The 22,380-nt window shown below is 40.1% G+C and overlaps 1 protein-coding gene across 2 annotated transcripts in view; it reads left to right on the plus strand.

Moving 5' to 3' along the window:
- Window positions 1-22,380, plus strand: part of Usp25 (ubiquitin specific peptidase 25) — a 109,260-nt gene that overhangs the window by 64,176 nt on the left and 22,704 nt on the right. For both annotated transcript variants that reach the window (XM_087576469.1, NM_001107114.2), the window contains 10 exon segments: window positions 715-788; window positions 4,119-4,267; window positions 7,504-7,631; window positions 7,963-8,058; window positions 9,078-9,239; window positions 9,769-9,995; window positions 13,009-13,079; window positions 14,161-14,389; window positions 16,483-16,683; window positions 21,894-22,033. In XM_087576469.1, coding sequence (XP_087432595.1) covers window positions 715-788; window positions 4,119-4,267; window positions 7,504-7,631; window positions 7,963-8,058; window positions 9,078-9,239; window positions 9,769-9,995; window positions 13,009-13,079; window positions 14,161-14,389; window positions 16,483-16,683; window positions 21,894-22,033 — 1,477 coding nt within the window.

Here is a 22,380-nt window from a genome sequence, read left to right on the forward strand (position 1 = left end):
CAACATTTTATATAGACTAGGGAAATAATTTCTTTTAAAGGTGCTTAATACAAGTCCTAAAAGATAATGTAAAGACTGTTGGTCATCCCTGTTTCCTTCAAACACAAAAGGGCTTATCCCATGCCGCACGGCTTGGGACCTCTAGCAGATGGCTATACAGCCCTCTGACTGTGGGAACGGATACCCACACCGTGGACCCCTCCTTCAGAGGCAGGGTGTTGGGTTCCTCACTGGTGGCAGTTGCTGCTGTGGTATCTGTGACTTCTCTATGTAAATGTGGGGAAAGAATTAGCGTTTTTTCCAAAAACCAATTTGGATTAAACACTCTCTTCTCTTCCCGGTAAGGCCAGTGTTATAGAGGCCTGTGTGTCTCAGATGGAAATAGGCAGCGAGAACAGGAAGTGACCTTCTGACGGAGCTGGCTTGTCTTTGGTGTAGGTCCCTTGCAGTAACTCAGTCAGCCCTCACATCTGTCCTGCGAGCTCAGTTACTGTAATTATCTTTAGCTGACAGGTGAAGAAATTGAAGAATAAATTTAAGTGCTGTGTCCAGGGTGACACAGTAAATAACAGAGCTGTGTGCCGTGCGTGACAGCCATGCAAATGATATCATCTTGCCATATATTGCTCCATGTAATGGTTATTTGTATGTTTTCTCAATTATTTAGTGATCTGAAAGTTATAAGCATATTTATATCTTTTAAACACGTTTTAGGGATGAAGAGAAGCCAAAGAACCCTATGGTAGAGTTGTTCTACGGAAGATTCCTAGCCATGGGAGTGCTTGAAGGTAAAGTTTCCTGTTTGCTTTTATTACAGGTCTGGGTGTTTTCTGTTGGTTCCTTTGTTGTTGCCTGCGTTTGCTGATGCTCATTGTGTATTCCTCCTGTAGCCACTGCTTTATCACCACTGCTTTATCACCACTGCTTTATCAGTGCCCCTGCAGCATTTGGACACCTTCCATCCCACTGCCCTACCTTTTGCTCCTCTCAGGCCTTCTCTGTTCTCACTCCCCTTCCTTCCTGGTGTCCATCAAGATCACTCTTACGGATCCCCAAATCTGCTTTTCCCTGACCCCTGACTCTTGTAAGTCTCCTCAGCGTCCCTCTTCTGATCCTGAATGTTGCCGAGTGAAGCTTGCACAGAAGGGTCGTTGTGATGTTTTGTGTGTTTGCACTGACAGTACAGAAGTCTGAACGTGAGGTAAAGGAAGGAACTCCGGAGTGAACTCTGGACCTCCACTTCAAAACTACAGTCTGTTCACCATCCCTTCAAGGACTGCTTTCATTTCCCCCCTCACTGCAAGTGTAGCTGGCTTCCTGCCTGCCTGCCTTCCTGCCTTCCTGCCTTCCTGCCTTCCTACCTGCCTTCCTGCCTGCCTGCCTTCCTTCCTGCCTGCCTTCCTTCCTGCCTGCCTGCCTGCCTTCCTTCCTGCCTTCCTTCCTGCCTGCCTGCCTGCCTTCCTTCCTGCCTGCCTGCCTTCCTGCATTCCTTCCTGCCTGCCTTCCTTCCTTCCTGCCTGCCTTCCTTCCTGCCTGCCTTCCTTCCTGCCTTCCTGCCTTCCTTCCTGCCTGCCTTCCTTCCTTCCTTCCTGCCTGCCTTCCTTCTTTCCTGCCTTCCTTCCTTCCTTCCTGCCTTCCTTCCTTCCTGCCTTCCTTTCTACTCACTGCAAGTGTAGCTAGCTTCCTTCCTGCCTGCCTTCCTGCCTTCCTGCCTTCCTTCCTGCCTTCCTTCCTTCCTTCCTTCCTTCCTGCCTTCCTTCCTGCCTGCCTTCCTTCCTTCCTGCCTTCCTTCCTTCCTTCCTTCCTGCCTTCCTTCCTGCCTGCCTTCCTTCCTTCCTGCCTTCCTTCCTTCCTTCCTTCCTTCCTTCCTGCCTGCCTTCCTTCCTTCCTTCCTTCCTGCCTTCCTTCCTGCCTGCCTTCCTTCCTTCCTTCCTTCCTTCCTGCCTGCCTTCCTTCCTGCCTGCCTTCCTTCCTTCCTTCCTTCCTTCCTGCCTTCCTTCCTGCCTGCCTTCCTGCCTTCCTTCCTTCCTTTTTTCTTTCTTTGTCATTTCATTCCTCTCATTTTCTGAAAATATCTTTCCAATTTTCATGGAGTTATTTTGAAGTCTGCAACATCTACCCAACATTCTGAATTTAAGTCCAACATTTTAATTTCTTTTTAGAAGAAAGTAATTCCCTTTATATATGGACTTCGGATTTCATTAGCTCTACCTGTTCACACCTTCACCATATTCTTTCGGTCTTTGTCTTTGGAAACTTAGAATATGGGAGAACCATCATGGAGGTCCCTTCATGCTCTTAGATTCTGGTCTCATGCTCCTAGGTAGCTCTGTTTCATTTATTCCCCCTTCTGAGTCCTTAACATCTCCTCTCCTTTTTACTTCACCTCAGGGTTTCTATGTGTTCTGCTACTTCAGATCACAAAAATTAAAAAGAAAATGTTTGATAGTCTTTTGTCTGAGCACTAACTTCTTCCTACTCATGTATGCCCTGTAGTGAGGAGATGCTTTTGCCTGCTCACTCTATAGTTTTTCCACACTTTGCTTTAGTTGCAGGCTCCACAATTCTAAGAAAGACAGACCTTGTGAAGTTATTGATTTTCTACCTATGAGCAAATACACTAAATCCAGTTTAGTTCTTAGTGATCTATTAATGCATTAGTGACTGGCTCTTCCTCCTCTTATTTATCTTGCCTCTTCCTTAAAAACAAATTTCTCTGTCCTCTAGGACACTACATTCATTTTAAAATAGATGTTTGTATGTATGTGCACATGAGCGTGTGTGTGCGTGTGTGTGTGTGTGTGCACGCGCACGCATGTGCATGCTTCTTATTGTACGTGACGGTTGGTTCCTCAGGGCATGGTATAATCTTCCTTATTTTCTACAGTTCACTAGGCAGTCATATTCACCGCTGTGCTGGCACACTCTTAGAAAGCAAGGAGTTAGGAAACAGTAATACCCAACTCTTGAAAGGGAAATCTCGTGGTCACTCTGAATCAGTGACTTTTACTGCTCCAGAGCAGAGAGGGAAAGTAGTCCTGGAATCCATCCATTGTCCATGGGAGGAATATAGCACTCTAATCCTCAATTTCCTGTTGTGCTGTGTGCATCCTGTCTACAACCCAGCCCCTATTCGTGCTCAGATTTGTATATTAAATGTGTGTTTCCAGCAAAGCAAGGCACAGGGCTTCTGTGTCTTTAGCTTCATGAATATGACTGATAATACAATTAAAGAAAATTATAAAGAGGACTGGAAGACACTGTAAACCTTAACTCTCCCCTAACTATATTACCTGCTCAAGATGTTCTGATCCTTCTTTGGTCCTTAAACATGCCAGCTTTGGGAGTCTTAATATTCTGACTTTGCTGCTCCTTACCCAAGAATACTGCACAGCCCAACGATCTGGCCTAGTTACCCTCTACTGCTTAAGTTCAAATCTCACTTTAAATGTCAGTTCCTTGAGGGAGTCTTCACTGCCCTACTCTCTATTATTAACACTAAGTTCACTCTTTTACATTCTCTCATCTAGGTGGGAGCAGGTAGGCGGGAGTGGGAGCATCTTCATAGAAGCCGAGGGAGGGCGATGGGAGGTGGGGGGAAGAGGGATAAAATGTAAATACCTAAAATATCCAATAAACAAACAATTGTCCTACTGAATCATTAGTTGGCTTATGACAAATGGGTGTGTGTGATGTCTTTCAATGAAACTGAATTACACTTATACACACATGCACACAAGTTGATGTGAGCATATATACGCACATACAGTGTTAGCACAGTGTCTTATTCTGACAGCTCATATACATGTGAATTTTAATTACTGTCTGAGGCTAGGTGTGAATGAATACACATGCATAATATGTATATGCCACTAGGAAAGCTCTAGTAACCCATTATCACGTGTGTGTGTGTGTGTGTGTGTGTGTGTGTGTGTGTTTGTACAAAAGTTCTACTCACCCATTCTTCTCTGGTGCACAGTCACTCTTGCTCTTTCATATATATATATATATATATATATATATATATATATATATATAATATTATATTATAATTTTAATTTTAATAGCAGAAAAGCCAAGTTGAGGAACATTAATTAACTTCTCCAACCATCCTATAGGAAAAAAATTTGAAAACACTGAAATGTTTGGTCAGTATCCGCTCCAGGTCAATGGGTTCAAAGACCTACATGAGTGCCTGGAAGCTGCAATGATCGAAGGAGAGATCGAGTCCTTACACTCGGATAATTCAGGAAAATCGGGCCAAGAGGTGAGGTCACCATTTCTGTTATACTTTTCCTTCCCATTCTCCTTTAAATGGCCTAATGTAAATTCAGGGTTCTGATTACATAGCTGGGAATGACAGACAAAAGACTCAAAAATAATATCTGATATGTAATTGGTTAGATTTGAGGTAAAATTTTTACCTTTCTCTTTACACTTTGTCCTTTTGTCTATCTTGACGTATCGTGTTTGGTCATCAGTGGTGTGGTAGTCAACTTAAAAATGAAAAACAGAGGTCAGTTTTTAACCTAAGCACATGTTCCCTTGTGAGTCGGTGTTCCTGGGATTTGTCTGCTTCTGTATAGCAGCCTCTGTTCCTACAGAGCAGACATGTCTGTTCTTATGAGGTTGCTATTTGATTGCATAAGGTAAAATGGAAGGTTCTAGGTTTTTTTGTGTGAAAGAACTGACTTTCATACACCCCAAACCTGTTTATATACATGGCTGACTTAATTTCCAAAGCTAACAGTTTCCTTCTCTCTTCTCTCTTCTCTTTCTCTTTCTCTTTCTCTTTCTCTTTCTCTTTCTCTTTCCTTCTCCTTCTCCTTCTCCTTCTCCTCCTTCTCCTTCTCCTTCTCCTCCTCCTCCCCTCCCCTCCCCTCCTCTTCCCTCCTCTTCTCTTCCCTTCCCTTCCCTTCTCTTCTCTTCTCTTCTCTTCTCTTCTCTTCTCTTCTCTTCTCTTCTCTTCTCTTCTCTTCTCTCATCCACCCGTACCTGTCTGTGGAGAAGGTGTACACCACCATAGAAAGCAGTACAAATCGTTGTCTTTCAGTCCCTGTGAAGCGATTACTGACTGATATCAGACATATGTGCTCCATGTATGAGGATGTGTGGATCTTCATGGTGCTATCTCCTGTTGCATATTTAGTGGACAGGACAGTGGCAACTGCATATCGAATAATATAATAATTCATTAAAATTTCTCAGACTTTAACACACAATGTGTGGCTATGGAGCAGCTGCTTAAGAAGAATAAAATGGTGCTTGCTTTTAATCCCAGCATTACGAAGGATGAGGCAGGAAGATCACTAGTTCAAGGCTAGCCTGGGGTCCATATAGGATTCAGGACAGTCTGGCAAGACAGCTGTGGCCTTCAAGACTCTTTAAACACCTCTCGTTCCCATACCCAACTGCAAAAGAAGCATTACATGATAATGTTAATTTATATTAATAAGAACTGGGCACTTGTTACGTTGGGAATAAATTACTATATTGTGATGCATACAATTCTATTTATATGCTACTATACTTAAAACACTAATAGTTCAGGGCTAGGTATACAACTAATGATTCCTTAATGTGAATTTAAGAAACCTTTTTTTAATCATGTCCCCATGAGCTGTAGAGTGAGATAATAAAATATTTTCACCTTGTAGTAGAACGAATGTGGCTGTTGCTGATGGAGACGATGTGTTCCCAATACAGGGATGCTACCTAATGTTCTGTGAGCATCCTTTCAGGGGTTACAATGCAGAAGACTCCTTAGCACAATTTGGGTCACCTTACTTTTCCCAGTCACTGTAGTTTCTCATCAATTAAATTAAATTGTCTCGTTAGTTGTAAAGATGATAGTTAACGCATTGAGGTAAAATAAGGAAGTAATACTTCTAAAACTATACTCGCCTGTTTGTGTATCAGAGAAAGGTGTGTGGAATAATATCCTAAGGGCTCAATCAGAAGTTTGTTAACGAGATATTAGAGACAATGGTTTAGTTTGTATCTCTAGATATGGTAACGAAGTAAAGGGTAGGGTCTGGAACAATGTCTTTAAAGTTAGGAGCGTGCCCTGCTCTTCCAGTTCTGAGTTCAGTACCAAGCTCCCATGACGGAGGCTCACCCCTTCCTGGAAGTCCATCTCCAGTGAATCAATGCAGTGTTTTCTGATGGACTGTAGGCCCCCTGTCAAACAGACATGGACAAAGTCATGGACAGGGCCAAAGCCACAGACACACTCACAGAAATAAAAATGCAAATAAATCTGTGTAAGAAGAATTCTGCTGCATGCTAGCTTGCGACTTTTCTCTTACATCTTTTGATGGGTATTGCATTAGGCTTGGTTGACTCTCAGGAATCATGTTTCTTACATTTCAACTGAGCAAAACCTTACTCATGCTCACTTCAACTTCTGCTTAGCCAGTAATTATTAGTGTTTGGGGAGGAATAAGGAGCTACATGTAAGTAGTTACTTTTAGTAGCTTTGCTTGGAGAAAACTACCACGGTCAAGATTCCAGTGCAGGCCATTTTCATCAGCCTGCAATGTTTATTCCTGTAGTCAGTTCAGGTTAAGTCGGTACACACTCACTGAGGGGTATACGGTACCATTTTTTGGCATTGGAAGCTATGATAACTGTATGTTGGTACCAGTGCTTCCTTTAGAAGTCTCTAGTTGCAGGGCTTATAAATATTAATACTTGAAAATATTTATTATTTTATACTTCTATATTTGTTGGTTTGTGAATGTAAATATTCATTTTTAAAAAAAAATAGTATCCTTTTGTAAAATTAAACTTGCTCCATGAAAACCAGCTTTTTGAAAATGTTAAACTTCCTGATGCACTGAAGAGCTGCCAAATTTTGCATGTAGGGGTGGGTGGTTAAGACATGCTTTGAAGGGGTTGGGGATTTAGCTCAGTGGTAGAGCGCTAAGGCCCTGGGTTCGGTCCCCAGCTCCGAAAAAAAGAAAAGAAAAAAAAAGACATGCTTAGAGCAATAAGAAATTTGACTCATTAATTGCTAGTTTGTATTTGAAAGTTTTTACAATTTTTTTTTGCTAATGAAAAATGTTTACCATAAATCAGTATAAAGTGTAATTGTAAGATTCAAGGTAAAAATAGGAAGAGAAAAAATAGAAAATAGGAAGATAATGTTTTTCCAATTTTAGGATGAAAACACTGAGCATTTTTGCCAGACAAGTATTTTTCCCTTGGAATCAAATCGTGGATTTGACATTCGGTTTTAATAAGTTTTAATAAGTGTCATTCCAGAAGACGGAGCTCTGGAGTCCTTTTCTCCGAGTTAGAATTTTGAATGTTACAACTGTATAGATAAGGTTTCCCTCTGTCCTCTAGACAAAGGCTATGGGAACTTCAGATAGATGTTCAGCTCTAAGGTAAACATCATAGTTCCTCTGTGTGCTGTCAGCGCCAGGATGGTATCCTTGTCCTTAAAACTCTGATGAGAAACCTAACTGAGGCTAAGTGTCTGTTCTCATTTTCTTTCAGCATTGGTTCACTGAATTGCCACCTGTATTAACATTTGAACTGTCAAGATTTGAATTTAATCAGGCATTGGGAAGACCAGAAAAAATTCACAATAAACTAGAATTTCCCCAAGTTTTATACCTGGACAGGTATGGTTTGTACAACATGCGGTAGGTTTGCAACTGTTGAGTAAACAAGGGGAGGGTAACTGTATAGTAAAATTCGTTATTTCCTTCCAGCTAAAGTTTATTGATGCTTGACGTGTCTGTTTTATTATTTGTTAAGGGAACACATTCATTTTCTCTTATCCATATATAGTTCTGAATGTAAATATATTAAATGTTAAAATAGTTTTGTGTTTTATATCTGGTATCTTATAAAACTTCAGTTAATCTTTTGTAGTGATAATTAAATTTAACATCATACTCGTTTCTAAGATATTTGGGAACATTAATGCTGGCTAATTTTTTTCCTTTGTAGGTATATGCACAGAAACAGAGAAATAACAAGAATTAAACGTGAAGAGATCAAGAGACTTAAAGATTACCTCACAGTATTACAACAAAGATTAGAGAGGTATTTCTGCCTTCGTGAAATTATGACAGGAAAGCAAGTGCTTGTGACTCCCTAGATTATTCATTTTAAATATGCTTCGGGTAACTTATAATGTATACAATCATTCTGGATTTAATTTTGATTATTTATTTTAGAAACTAGTTTGCATCCTTAGTAGACTGTAGATGATTACTTTAGAAATTGAAATGAAAGATCTGATTATCACCGCCTTGTTCCCCTGGTGCTGAAAGTGGAGGTAAGGAGGCTAGCAGAGAGCACAGGGTTCACTGGCTTGAGAGGAGCGGCAGCTGAGTGAGAGGATCCGCACTCTTCCCATCTGGCCTCCCAGGAGTCACACAGTGGATCAGTCACTCAGGAAGAAGCTGGTCAGCGAAGGGCATGCACGGCTCATAGACGTGTGTGCCGAGTGGGTGGGTGCTGTCGCACACCATAAGGGAGGGGCTGTGCGTGCATGTGTAAGAACATCGTGAACATTGTAAGAACAAGTCACAGCTCCATCAAATGTGGAATGTGGGTGCTGTGCAGGCCAGAGAAGTCTAAGACTGAAATCCCAGTTGCTGACGTACAACTTTCTGAGTTAGGTTTAATTTGCATGTTAGTAACATAAAATGTTGAGTGTGAACATATATTTCTAGTGAGTTTTAGTCTTAAGTTCCAGTACATGTATGAAAAGTGTTCATGGGGTAGGTGACGATGAAATGACTACCTGGCCCCTAAGGCTCAGGAGATGAGGATGTTTGCAGATGGTCCCGACTTTGTTTCCCCACCGGGCACAGTTTAGGATGGCGTCTTAGGTGCAGCCACACATATGACTTGCATTTTGATCAGCTCTGCTGTCCTTCCTTCTGAGAACATTTAGTCCATCTCTTGAATGTATGTTCAGTTTCACCTTCTTTATTAGAAAAGCAAGTGAATTCCACTGATGTCTTATTTATTGATGTGTTGTCTTATTTTATAAGACTTAAAGCCACAAATTATGCTGACAATATAGGAAAAACATTTGTATATTTTATTAATAGATATTTAAGCTATGGCTCCGGTCCCAAAAGATTCCCACTGGTCGATGTTCTACAGTATGCGTTGGAGTTCGCCTCCAGTAAGCCTGTCTGCACCTCTCCTGTGGATGATATTGATGCTACTTCCTCAACCAGTGGCTCCACATCATCACAGTCGTTACCAAGGTAACGTTCCCATGCAGCAAGCTGCTCTGGTGCCTGTATCCTGTGCTGCCTTCACACGGGTTCTGTGCTGTTGTGATTAACCTCAAGAAACCCTTTAAACAGTGGGTCACCTTAGCTGCTTACCCCTTATCATTTCAGCAGGTCTGTGTTTATCTGTGGAATCTTTATACATGGTCTCTGCTCACAATTATACGTTCAATGTTCTGGTTTGTAATTTCTGAACGTTTATAATATGTTAATAATGCTCTTGAACACAAATTTCTTTCTGGTAATGCAAGTTGGTATTTGCAAAGGTAGAATATACATTAGATTTTCCATTTAAAAATAAGAAGGCATTCTTGTTTTAAAGCCACACTTTCATCCTCATAAGATTTTAGTCCTCCCATACTGAATGTCTCATCAGGATATTTGATCAGTTCATGTATTTCTTAAGATCATTTTCTCTTGAAATTATGAGGAGCTCGAATGCTATCTATATATTTGCCTTCCATTTGGAGGTCTAATAGTAGTGTATGCTTTGAAACCACAGCACAACAGAACAGCAGGGAACCCCTGCTTCAGACCTGCCCAGCTCGTCACCTGCATCAGGTGCTGCCCTGTCACTGAGGTCAGTGATACACAAACCCTTCACTCAGTCGCGGATCCCTCCAGACTTGCCCATGCATCCGGCACCAAGGCACATCACAGAGGAAGAACTGTCTGTGCTGGAGAGCTGTTTACATCGCTGGAGGACGGAAATAGAAAATGACACACGAGGTAAGAAGCCCGCAGACTGGTTGCTGTCACTTCAGATGATGTTGTATACAGAAAGGGAAAAATCCCTTGGAATTCATTTTAAATACTTGTACTTTTCCTTCTTTTAAAAACTCTTTTCTGAAAAGCTTTTGTGGGAGACACTGATCTGGCTCTGCATTCTTTTGCTGTTAGTGTCAGGTTCACAGGCACCAAAAGGGTTTCCCCAGATTACTTAGCTGATTAATGATGGAGCAGATGGTCTGATTTGCCAGTGTAGTGTTCTAAATTTATATCAAACTGGAATTCACAGCTACTCCATTGGGGAAATGTCATAGAGCCTCAGAATTTGTACTCATTGGTTCTAAACTCCATCTGATGCTTGCACAACGAAGAGGGGGTAACTGTTTCCCTCTGAGTATAAAGAAAACCACTTGAAAAGTGAAGTTTTATTTTTGTTTGTCACTGGAGGTTTAACCATGCTAGAGATGCAGAGTCCCATCTCCAGCCTCATTGTTTAATCTAGTCTAAGAGATTTACAGATAGGATCCATGGACCCAACAGCAGTCCGTAGGAGATTTTCAGGAAGTCTGCAGCAAAATAAGGGTTTGCTGTGTGGGAGTGTATATGGATGACACATGTATTGCTGAGCTATACATGAAGGAAACTTTATTTTGAATTCATTTCTTTAAGTGTTAAAATGAACCTTTTGATTTTAACAAAATAGTATTTCATGGTAGATTATATTATAGTTCCTTTTAGATGTCAAAATATACCTTACTAACTCTAAATTTCAGCTACCAGGAATACAGAAATTGTAATTTTATATTAAAAGGATGAAATTACGTTAAATAGCACCAGCTGTCTTCTTTTAGCTAGCCAAATTGACACTTTATAGAGAAGTATGAATAAAGAAAAGTCTAGTTTAATACAGTAAATACTTGCATTGTTAGCCTTAGTAAGTAGAGAGTTTGTTTTAATATTTTGCATATATAAAAATCTTTAAATATTGAGCTTGCTGACATTAATTAAACAGTTTAATGATATAATAGTTAATAATACTTTATTGGATGCTGTTTGAAAATTGAATAATTCCCTTCTGGACATAACAGACTGTATTCATAATTTTACATTCAGAAGGGTAGATGCTGATAAGCTTTTGTCAGTCAGGTACTGCACAAAGGAAGAAGACAAGTGAAAATGTTTGAAATAATATGAAAAGAAAAACAGACGCATGGAGATTAATGACCACAGGCATGAGAGAGGAATTAAGTTGGCCACTTAATTCACAGTAGCACAAATAACTGAGTAAAATGTACTTCAAATGCACAAACTTGTAGGCCCTACCTGGGAGAGGAAGAGGGCATGATGAGGCCACTCTGGGTCATTTGAGATAGAGGAGCCTGGGGACATTCGTATCATAAGGCTCTGTGCACATCACACTATGGATCAGGAAAGACTTGGCATTCTTGTTCTCTCTCTTTAATTCCTATTGATAAAACATAATAGCATTGATACACACTAACATTGATTTTTATACCATTGTATAGTATTCCAATGTACGGGAATAATTTAATATTCATGTATTAACTGCAGAAAGTGTTGACCTATTACATATATATGTATATACACTACATGCATACATATATGCTTCTGAAAATACCATTTCTCAGCTAAAGGTTTTAAAAATTTTGGGTATTTTAAAATAGTTCTGTATGAGAGGGAATACTCTCAGGATACTCCCAAACCCTGAGTGTAGTTTATTACTTTGGAGTAGTCTGATAGGCGGGAAATGACCTTTCAGTATCTTGACTTACTTCACCCTCATTATGAGTACATTGATTGTACTTTTAAAAATCTTATTTATCTTATTTTCCTCTTTTGTAAACATTTTAGACAGATTTATATATACAGAAACACACACACACACACACACACACACACACACACACCACTTATTTCATGTAACAAATTGGGAAGCAGGTCATTAACCTATTTTTTTATATTAAGCAATTTTTCTAATTTGTATTTCCTAAAAGAAAATGTACTCAGACATGAGTCTTTTGCCTACAGTGCATGCTATAGGTATTATTTTTCTCATTTGTCATTTGGCCTTTATGCTGGGTTTTTATTTACATTTGTTATTTTTTTTAATTTTTAATTCTGTGTGTGGGTGATTTACTTCCAAGTGTGTTGGTGCATCATTGTGTGCAGTGCCTTTGGAGGCCAGAAGTGGGCATCAGACCCCTCCCCAAGAGTACATTTAGGGAGCCGCCATGCGTGTGCTGGGAATTGAGCCCAGGTCCTCTGGAAGAGCAGCCAGTGCCTCTTACATAGCAATCTCTGTAGCATCTAGTTTTGGAGTTTTTTGATGTTGATTAAAGTTGATGTTTGTAGCTTAATTTTCTAAAATAGGTCTTCCCAGAGTCTGAAGCTATATTTTTGTAGTATCATTTTCTGGCTTCTTCCTTGTTTTCTTCAAATGATTAACAGTATGTTATGATTCTATGATATTTTAATGTATTGCTACTGTTACTTACATTATTCGGATTGTAAAATTATGAAATAATGTATCTGAGAACACCCAGTTTTTGAAGACTTTTAATAGACTTCTTTTCTACTGTAAGTAGAAATAATGGGAGATGGAACTTCTGTAGTGTATCGATTTCCTTTGGCTATTTTAGTGTTCTAGGCACAGACTCATTTTTTTTCATAAATTCTCTACTAGTAGCTCTGTCTTTATAGGGTGATGAGTGCTAACATTCCTTGAAACCTTCCTGTAGAAACTTGAGTGCAGCTTGATTTTCTTGGCTCTGCATATTTCGTAGTCGTGTGGTTTCTGCTTGTTTCATTTTTACCTGTCTTCGTTCTGAACAACATCTCTTTCCATTCAGCCTACAACAGTAGCGTCTTATAGTCTAGGAAACTTTTCTTCCTCGCTAGTGTGATTACAAAATCCCTTGGTGTCCCTGTCTTATTATCTTAGTAGAAGTCCAGATGACCTTATCATCTATTGCGTCCCCTCTTCTATCCGCAGACCTGCAGGAAAGCATATCTAGAATCCATCGAACAATCGAACTGATGTACTCGGACAAATCCATGATCCAGGTAAGTGACGCTGACCACTGTCACTCCGCTGCCACCCTCCCGTTCACCTGTGTACTGCTTGTAAGGATGTATTTTTAATTATGTGTATGTTGATGTGTACTGGTGCCCTGAGAGGACAAAGGTGTACGATGGCTTTAGGGCTGGCGTTACAGGCAGTTGTGGACCACTGGGCTTGTGTGCTGAGAATAAATTCTGGTCCTCTGGAACAGCAGCCAGTGCCCCTGACTGTTGAGATATCCTCCCCCGCTTGCCTTCATCCTAGTCATCTCATACCAATTCCTGATCCATGTGTTGTCATACAATGTGGATAAATGTTGGTATAATAAGCAATATATTTGGTATAAACTAATGGGAAAAAATTCTGACAAAACTTTATAACAGATTTCCTTCATGTCATACCTAGTTTACTCTTTTTTAAAATTCTATAATAAAATTTATAAGCAATTTTCCAGACATATTAAGAAAAATATGTCCATAGGGAGAAAATGTATGACAATTTAAAGATAAATAGTTTGGAGAGAAACTCTGAAGCCCAGTTAAACTCAACTTCTTTCTGGGTGTGGTAGCTATGTCTTTAGACCCAGCACTCAGGATGTTGAAGCACAAAGATTTATGTGGGTAGCAGGCCCACGAGGGTTGCATAGTAACAGTTTCCAGAGAGGAACAAAACATGAATGCTTATCTGGATGTGCATTGATTAATGCAGTCTGGTTTTTAGCTCCCAGAATTGTGAAGACTGAGAAACTGTGTGTATAAGTGTTCACTGTGACTCCTTTGTTCAGTACAAAGAAGTAATGGGCCAGCCACCAACATGCACAGCCGATTTTGAGTTTCGAAAATTACTTTCTCTTACACCTTTTGTATATGAGTTTATTTGATTTCCGTAGATTTTCTCCCTTAATAATTGTGCATGGTTTGTTTGTTCTGTTGTTCTCCTCAAAGCTTTAACCCCAGCTACTTTTATCCTATTTAGAAAATGTGCCCCCAGCTTGCCACACATAGGTAGTTTTCAGGTGTCCTTTGGAAATGGTTTAGTAGACTATATCATTCAGTTCAACTTCGTTTTTTCTTTCTACAATAGGTCCCTTACCGCCTCCATGCTGTCTTAGTTCATGAGGGCCAGGCTAATGCCGGCCACTACTGGGCGTACATCTTTGACCATCGTGAGAGCAGGTGGATGAAGTACAATGATATTGCTGTGACCAAGTCATCATGGGAAGAACTAGTGAGGGACTCTTTTGGTGGTTATAGAAATGCCAGTGCATACTGCTTAATGTACATAAATGACAAGGCACAGTTCTTAATACAAGGTAAGATGATGTGCCGTCATCATTGGCATTTAGAGATTACTTTTTATCTTGCATGTATGAGTATTTTACCTGAATGTATGCAAGTACACTGTGTGAGAACCTGGTGTCTGTCCCCAGAAGATAGGAATTGTCCCAGAGTCAGAGATGGTTGTTGTGAGCCACTGTGTGGGTGTTGGAAACTGAACCCACAGCAAATGCTGAGCTTTGCTTCTAGTCCCGCAGTGTGACTCTTGAGTAAGACGTTTTGGTGATGATTTGGCTATGTGATGAGGTCATAAAGGGTGAAGAATTGCATTAAGAATGAGTCATGAGGGCTGGAGAGATGACTCAGCGGTTAAGAGCACTGACTGCTCTTCCAGAGGTCCTGAGTTCAATTCCCAGCACCCACATGGTGTCTCACAACCATCTGTAATGAGATCCAGTGCCCTCTTCTGGTGTGTCTGAAGACAGCTATAGTGTACTTATAAGAAAAATATAGTGTACTATAAAGAAAAATAAATAAATAATTAGAAAAGAATTATTCATGAGACGCTGAAATGAGGAAATAATACACACCAAGTTGGGACCCACATGGGGGCAGTCACATTGTACTCACAGCTACTAATAAACATACATTTTACTGTGTTCCTCCATAGTGAGAGCTCCTTGTTACCGCATCTACACATTGACTGACGTTTGACACCTTACCCTAGCAAAGAGCCATTGTTTTCTGGCCTCTCACATTTGCTCCAATCTCATGACCATTGTCCATTTACTGACATTTGAGCTTCTTGTCATCTCCTCTTGCAAAGTTTCTTGTGAACTTCCAAAAATACCAATTCAGGTGTTCTTAAACACATTTCAGGCTGGAGCGATGGCTCAGGGGTGAAGAGTGTTCGGTTAGGTTTGCACACTGGAATCTCTGGCTCAAAGCCAAAAATTTCTGTGACAATATACTGTAGTCTCTTTGTTTCTGTTGTTCTAATGTAGGCTTTGCATAAAGAAAATACCCAGTAAAGATTTGCTAAAGAGACAGTCAACTTTCCTTCTGTATGTAGCCAGGCAACAAGCCTAACTAGGCCGTCCATTTATAACTAAAGTGTAACGTTGTAGGAAATATTTAATCTTAATCAGGGGTTTCCACCCTTGCCTTTGATCAGTCAGTTCCCAGATAAAAGATACAACACTTTTATCTTTGTAAAAGGCCTTTAATGCACTACAGATGGGCAAATATCTACCCCCTAAACTATTAAATTCTATCTACCCATCAGAAACCCTGAGTTATAACTTGCCATGTCCATCTAGACAGCCCTCATGGCCATGTTCATGGCTAACTTACCCCATGGAGTCTTCTCCTCTCTCCCCCTTCTTCTGCCCCCTCTCCCTCCCTCAACCAGGTAACTGAAAACCCCTCCTACCTCTAGTCCCTCCAGTAACTGGCTGGAGACATTTTTATTTAACCAGTAGTTTTAAATTAAGGAACAAGGTTGGCAGAAGGAAAGCTTGTGACTGTGAGAATTCACTCTTAGGCCTAGTCCTTCGGTACAGCATTACAGTACATAGCAACAGAACAGACCTCAACAGTGTACGGTAAGTATTTAAGTACTAGTTACATGTTGTTTCAGAACATCTTGCTGCATTGATCATCTTCATAGTTTATGTGTTTTTACGTTGCATTTAGCCCCTTAACATGAAAAACAGTGTTAGTTCTACTTTGAGGTTAACAAAATTACTGGTTACTTCTTACTTTGGTGAAAGGTTACCTCCTGCATAATCAGGGGTCAGATGTTTTCTTATAACAGCAAAAGCGAGGTTACGTCCATGTTAGAATCACAAGGCATTCTAATTAATTCTATATTGTGTCTGGTTGCTACTCTTCAGAGTCTAGGAACTTATCAGAATCCCTTAGAGTCATTTCAGTTAATCATGTCTTTGTCTGAGCACTTTTAGACTTTTGAAGAAAACGTAAGTGATATTGTTTGTTCTGATAACTCTATATCATAACTAATAGTTTATCATTTATGTTCCACTTGATATGCATTCTATTTTTGAGCTTTGCTTTTTTCCCCCTAATTCTTAATTTTATACTAGTTTTTTGCAATATGATTTTTCAGAGGAGTTCAATAAAGAGACTGGGCAGGCCCTTGTTGGAATGGAAACATTACCTCCAGACTTGAGGGATTTTGTGGAGGAAGACAACCAGCGCTTCGAGAAGGAGCTGGAAGACTGGGACACACAGCTCGCCCAACGAGCACTGCAAGAAAAGCTGTTGGCTGCTCAGAAGCTGCGGGAAGCAGAGTCTTCTGCGCCCACAGGTTTGTCCACTTACTAAGCTATATTTTATTGTCGAGGGATAGCAGTTACTTTTATTGTGTTTTATTATAAACTGTGTTCACAGTTATGCACAGCAGTAGGGCCTGTGTTCTACCCGATTTGTTTTTAAAGCAGAATAATGTTAGTCAAAGTAAATGTTTAAAATTCTTCCAAACTAGAAAATGATATCTAGGCATTAATGTTGGCACATGTAAAAAGTCAAAGCATGAAGTTTAACTGCAGTCAAGTATGAGGAAGCAGTAGAACTTAGCAAACATGTAACACGTATGATGACCGCGGGTCAGCTTCCTTGCTCATTGAAGACAGCTAAGATTCCTCTCTGTGCTTTGCGTCATCTGCTGTACTCTGGCAGCAAGCGGCAATCACTGTGTATAGGAAAGAAACAAATTGGCTATTAGGAAAGAGTTCTCAACGGACAATACTAACATACCCATAGTTACCGCATAATGCTGGAAGAGCAACTCGGTTGGGCTTTAAAAACTCTGAGATTACCAAACAGGACTGGGAATACAGTTCATTAGTTTAATGAACACTATATAGCAGAGAGCCTTTGAATCCTTTCTAAATTGTATTTCTCCTGGTGGAAATTTCAATAATGTCATTGCTAGTGTCCATTCTTAATAAAGGCATTTTTGACAATTTTTAAAAATTACCCTTTCATAATTTCTGACTTGAATGTATATAGATCATATGCAACCCATTCTTCAACTCCTCCTTCTCCCCACACCATGTCTTCTTGTTTTCATAACCCAGCGTGCAATTAGGACTCTTCATAGGTGCAGGAGCATTGAGCTCCATCCTCTAGGGAAGGGGCAGAATGCCATGTGCTGCCAAATACTGAACTCTAACCAAGTAATGTATCTTAGAGAAGTAAAGAATGCCAGGGGGATGGAGAGATGGCTCACTTTAAGAGCACTAACTGTTCTTCCAGGTCCTGAGTTTAATTCCCAGTAACCACATGGTGGCTCACAACCATCTGTAATGGGATCTTTACTGAATCAAATTATCCAAGATGAAGCGTCTTAGGGAGAAAAGATGATTTCCTGGCTTCCTTCCTTGTGTGTCTATGGCTTGCTAGAACATGATGGTGCAGATTACACAGGGAGAACAAGCTACTCATTTTCTGCTGATGAGGGAAAAGAAGAATCAGTACAAGGGCTCCCGACAGTATGCCTGTGTGCCCTGGCGACCTACTTGCTGTTAGAGTGCCACGTACTGGACCACCTCCCGAAAGCACCACCATCTTGTGAACACACCTCCAACACACGAGTTGTTGGAGAACCTAACCACTACACAATGATAGAAGTCAAGGAGGACTCCAGGAATAAAGAAAGCAATCACTCCAGGTCCTCCATCTGGGTCCTGGGGGTGCATTATTTTTGCCCATTAGATTCTTTCTCTTTATAAGCACCTGAAATAGTGTGAGGTTTATGTGGTTCATGGTTACAGCGTCATCAGTTTGGAGCATAGTATGTGGTAAAGTCAAGCATTTGTCCTCCGGATGGCATACCCTGATAGAGAAATTGCCCATATGTGTGGCAACGTGGATTTCTTGAACCTTTCATTCTTAACAACTTAGTAAAAGAAAGGTCATTAAAATGTTTTTTATTTAAGTTTAAAAATGTGTATAAAACCATGCTTTTTTATTAAATCAAAATTATTAGATTGGTTATGTCTTGAAGTAGAAAATGCCAAAGGAAAAAAACTTAATAGTGCTTACCTTTGGGTATTAGAAAACCCCTCTCTCTCTCTCTCTCTCTCTCTCTCTCTCTCTCTCTCTCTCTCTCTCTCAACCTTATGCATTGACTGATTCTCTGGTTTCTATTCTAGGACTACAAGGGACTAGCTAGTTCCTTCTTTTACTGCAATCCTATTCCTCACATCTTTCACACGGAGGGGACTCTTCCACAACACTGACATCGCTAATGAGATAACAGGATTTATTACTTTAAGATCCTTTAAATATCAAAAACTCTTTATGAGTCTTTTCAAGATCAGTTCAATCTATTTCAGTATCATGTTTTTTGTAACTTTTCCTAAGAAGTACTTAATTTTGACTTGCTTATTAATGTCATTTATGTCAGGCTTTTTAAATTCATCCTTTATTGGTCCTTAAAATTGTTTCTATAAAACTATTTCCTCTGCCTGGATGCTCCTCATTTCTAAAACAATCCTGCCTATGAGTCTTTTAAGACACAAATCAGCTGCCATAACTTTCAAAAAATCTTTAATAGTCAACACCATCCCAAGAATGTATATTGAGTCCATAGTTCAATTCTATGAATGAACTATGAATATCACTACATTTAATATATTGTAATAATAGACTCATTTAGATTCATCTTAATTCGTGAGAAATTAAAATAGTTGGAATGTATAAACATTTATCTTATTTTTTTCAAGGTAGAGAAAGTAGTTCTGTGAGATGCTTGGTCAAAATCATTTAATATTACCCATGAAGCTTTTTGGAATCTCATTTCTATGTAGAAAACCGTCATGGCCCTCATGAACTACAGCGGATTTGAGTGTGCTCCTCTAAACCTTACTCTCCCTCGTAGGCAGCTTACTATTGCTAAGCCTTGGACCGCTAGTTAGACAATGTGTGGCCCGATGATTGCCTTTGCTTTACTGTGTTAAGGTCATTATTCCGTCAGCCGTCATTCTTGCCATATGGTGAAAAGAAACTGCCAAACCGGAAAATACTTTCCTAAGCCCCAAGGATAAAGCTTACGGCTCCTGCAAGAAGCCATCCAGAAAGAAATGCCCTTTCTAGTAGGCTCCACTGTCTACACTCTCTCCTCAGTAGGGACACTGAACTCATCAGCACCAAGCAGGGAATAGTTATACAGGTAGGGAAGTAGCTTCTTTTACCCTATTTCCTTAATACACATCCTTTAAGCAGTCTCTACTTCTAGTTTTCCTATAGTAAAAACCATCTCTATCTTCACAATTACCCTGACAAAACTTGGAATTACCTTTGTGTTCAAGTTCTGATTCCTAATGTGGCTTCCAAAATACTCTGTATCCCATTGCTTCTGTGTGCCTTTACTGCTGTCTGTTATGGAGGGTGTAACCATTCAGTGCGTTCAGTATTGCTCCAGTAACTTCTACTGCTTGACTTTAGTTCCACTTTCTCTAGTTTATCATTCAAATGCAGCACTGTAGTTTTCTGTATGTGCTAGTGATAGAACTGAGAGACTTTTGCATACCAGCCAAGCTTTGCATAGTCCCTACTTCTTTTCTGGCAAACTCGTCAAGCTACTATTGTGTTAGAACCTTTTCTACCTCTTGGTCAACTAAAAACATTTATAGCATTCAAGACTGTTAACACTTTGCCCACCACCATCTTCTGTTAGAAGCTTTGCTGTTTGCTGTGCTGTGTGTAATCTAACTGGCTCTTTGTGTTTTCTGAGAGAGAGAGAGAGAGAGAGAGAGAGAGAGAGAGAGAGAGAGAGAGAGAGAGAGAGAGAGAATATATATATGAATTGCATGAAACTCACAATCTATTTCCAGTGCCTCTAAATCTTTTCCAAACAGTTTCACAAACTGAGGATCAAACATTCAGATATATGAATCTATATGGTGGTTCTCATCCAAATTACGCTTTGTTACAATTTTTACAAATCCTTCAAATTTTAATTAGTGACTGTCCACGATTTATTTTAAGAGATGACAGTACTGTTCATTTGGCTACTCCTGGAGATCTAGAGCCTAGCACACATGTGTTTTATTAAAATCTGTTGGCAAGATGAATGCCCATTTGTGTATATTAAAATTACAGCACTACATTTTGAATGAAAAACATTTTAATGATAAAAGTGAAATGTTAAGTGGGGGCTGCTTGTAACTCTGTTTTGTCCCCTGGGGTCATTATTCAATGACTCACTATTTCCAGTAGCAATTTGGAGAATTTACCTTGTCATTCCTCATGTTCATTCTTTAATGAAATTGCTCAGTCCTTTGTTGTATTAAATTACATTCCTATTCATGCAGGGCCTTGGAGAATTAGCAATGCAAAAGGGAAATAGCATGCTTGCCAATGAGATTTTTACAGGTGGCAGGGGATACGAGCGTTAAATAAAGTAATTGTTAAGCTATAATTGAAGTAAAGTAGTCTTTAAAGGGCAAGTCTGTGTAACTTTAGAATCAGGATTCTTTTCTGTTAGTGATTTTCTTTTTGAGGAGGAGTCATTTGCCTCTTTGGAGTCCCTACATTGTCATATTTTGGGAGGCGACAAAGAGGTTACATCAAGGGGGGACACAATGGGTTCACAATATATCCCCCCGCCCCCCGCAACACACACTGTAGACTTATTCAAACCAACATGTAAGTAATGGCGGAGCCTAGGAACTCTTCTCTAGAACTGATACGTGAGTGAATAAGCTCATTTCCAGAAAGTGGTAGAACATTCAGGAAGCGTATGAAAAGCTAGGGCAAGCTTGTCCTTTAGTGTATGCAGAAGTGGTAGTGTGTGGGCCATTTTTTGGCAGAGAATGCAGGATGACATAGGAGGAAAAGGCTGAAGCCTGGGGATGTAAAGCTTTGATTGGATATCCAGAATAGTGCTGGAGCTGTGATACAGACCTCAGAAGAGAGGGAGAGTGGGAAGTGTGCTTTGAATTTTTCTCCTCAATGGTATCTGAAGTCACAAATTCATATTGGCATCAGTGTGTGAACTTGGCATCATTTCTGTTCAGAGAGCTTACAAGGGGCAGGGTCAAAATGGAGATGGTAGGATTCCCTCAGGTTAGGATTTATAGATGGAAAAACAGGCAAACAGCCAACTCACTTATACTCATTGTGGAACCCCATACCAGAACTGCAGTGACAATCCAGTTCTTCTTTTAGGCAAAAGCTGGATGGCTGTTCAAAAGAGGTTGGTACTTTTCATGTAGAAAAGTTTCCTTACATAAGATATAATGTGGGGTTGGGGATTTAGCTCAGCGGTAGAGCGCTTGCCTAGCGAGCGCAAGGCCCTGGGTTCGGTCCCCAGCTCCGGAAAAAAAAAAGAAAAAAAAAAGACATAATGTGTGTGTGTTCTTTAGTAGTTGAATACTCTTGGCTTTGTTTGTCCTTTTTTGGATACTTTTTGTTGCTAAGTTCTTGGATAAATGCAGTACATTGGAGGGTGCATTTTTATGTTGCCTTGTGATTTATGTTAGATACACAATTGATTCTTTTCTCCTGAAGCACAAGCAGGAGGACCAGACTATCTAGAGCAGCCATCAAGGAGTGACTTGTCAAAACACTGGAAAGAAGAAACTCTCCGAGTGATTGCCAAGGCATCACATGATCACGAAGATAAAGGGCCAGAGACAGTTTTGCAGTCGGTAAGAACTTTTCTCCTGGCTCTCGGAACACAGCCATGCACAGCGTTCTCACAGTGTAACGGAGGAGCGCCCTGCCTGCTGTCAGGGTACACTGTGCCTTTGCCATGACCATGATCTGGGAGTGTGGGCTGTCAGTTCCTCAGCTTAGGAGTTTAAATAAAATGCCCTCTTCAGTTTCTGTTTTCCTGTCAGAGGACTAAAAAGACTCAAAGACTACAGACTAAGTTTTTCATTTGACTTGGAATTTAAAGAGATACAAAGTTCAACAGTATTTTCCCTCTTGGTCTGTGATATACCGATACTGCAGTAATTGAGAAATTAAAAGACAGTTGTCAATGTTCTGGGGA

The sequence above is a fragment of the Rattus norvegicus genome, chromosome 11 (genome assembly GCF_021556685.1).
Source record: "Rattus norvegicus strain SHRSP/BbbUtx chromosome 11, alternate assembly SHRSP_T2T, whole genome shotgun sequence".
NCBI lineage: Eukaryota > Metazoa > Chordata > Mammalia > Rodentia > Muridae > Rattus > Rattus norvegicus.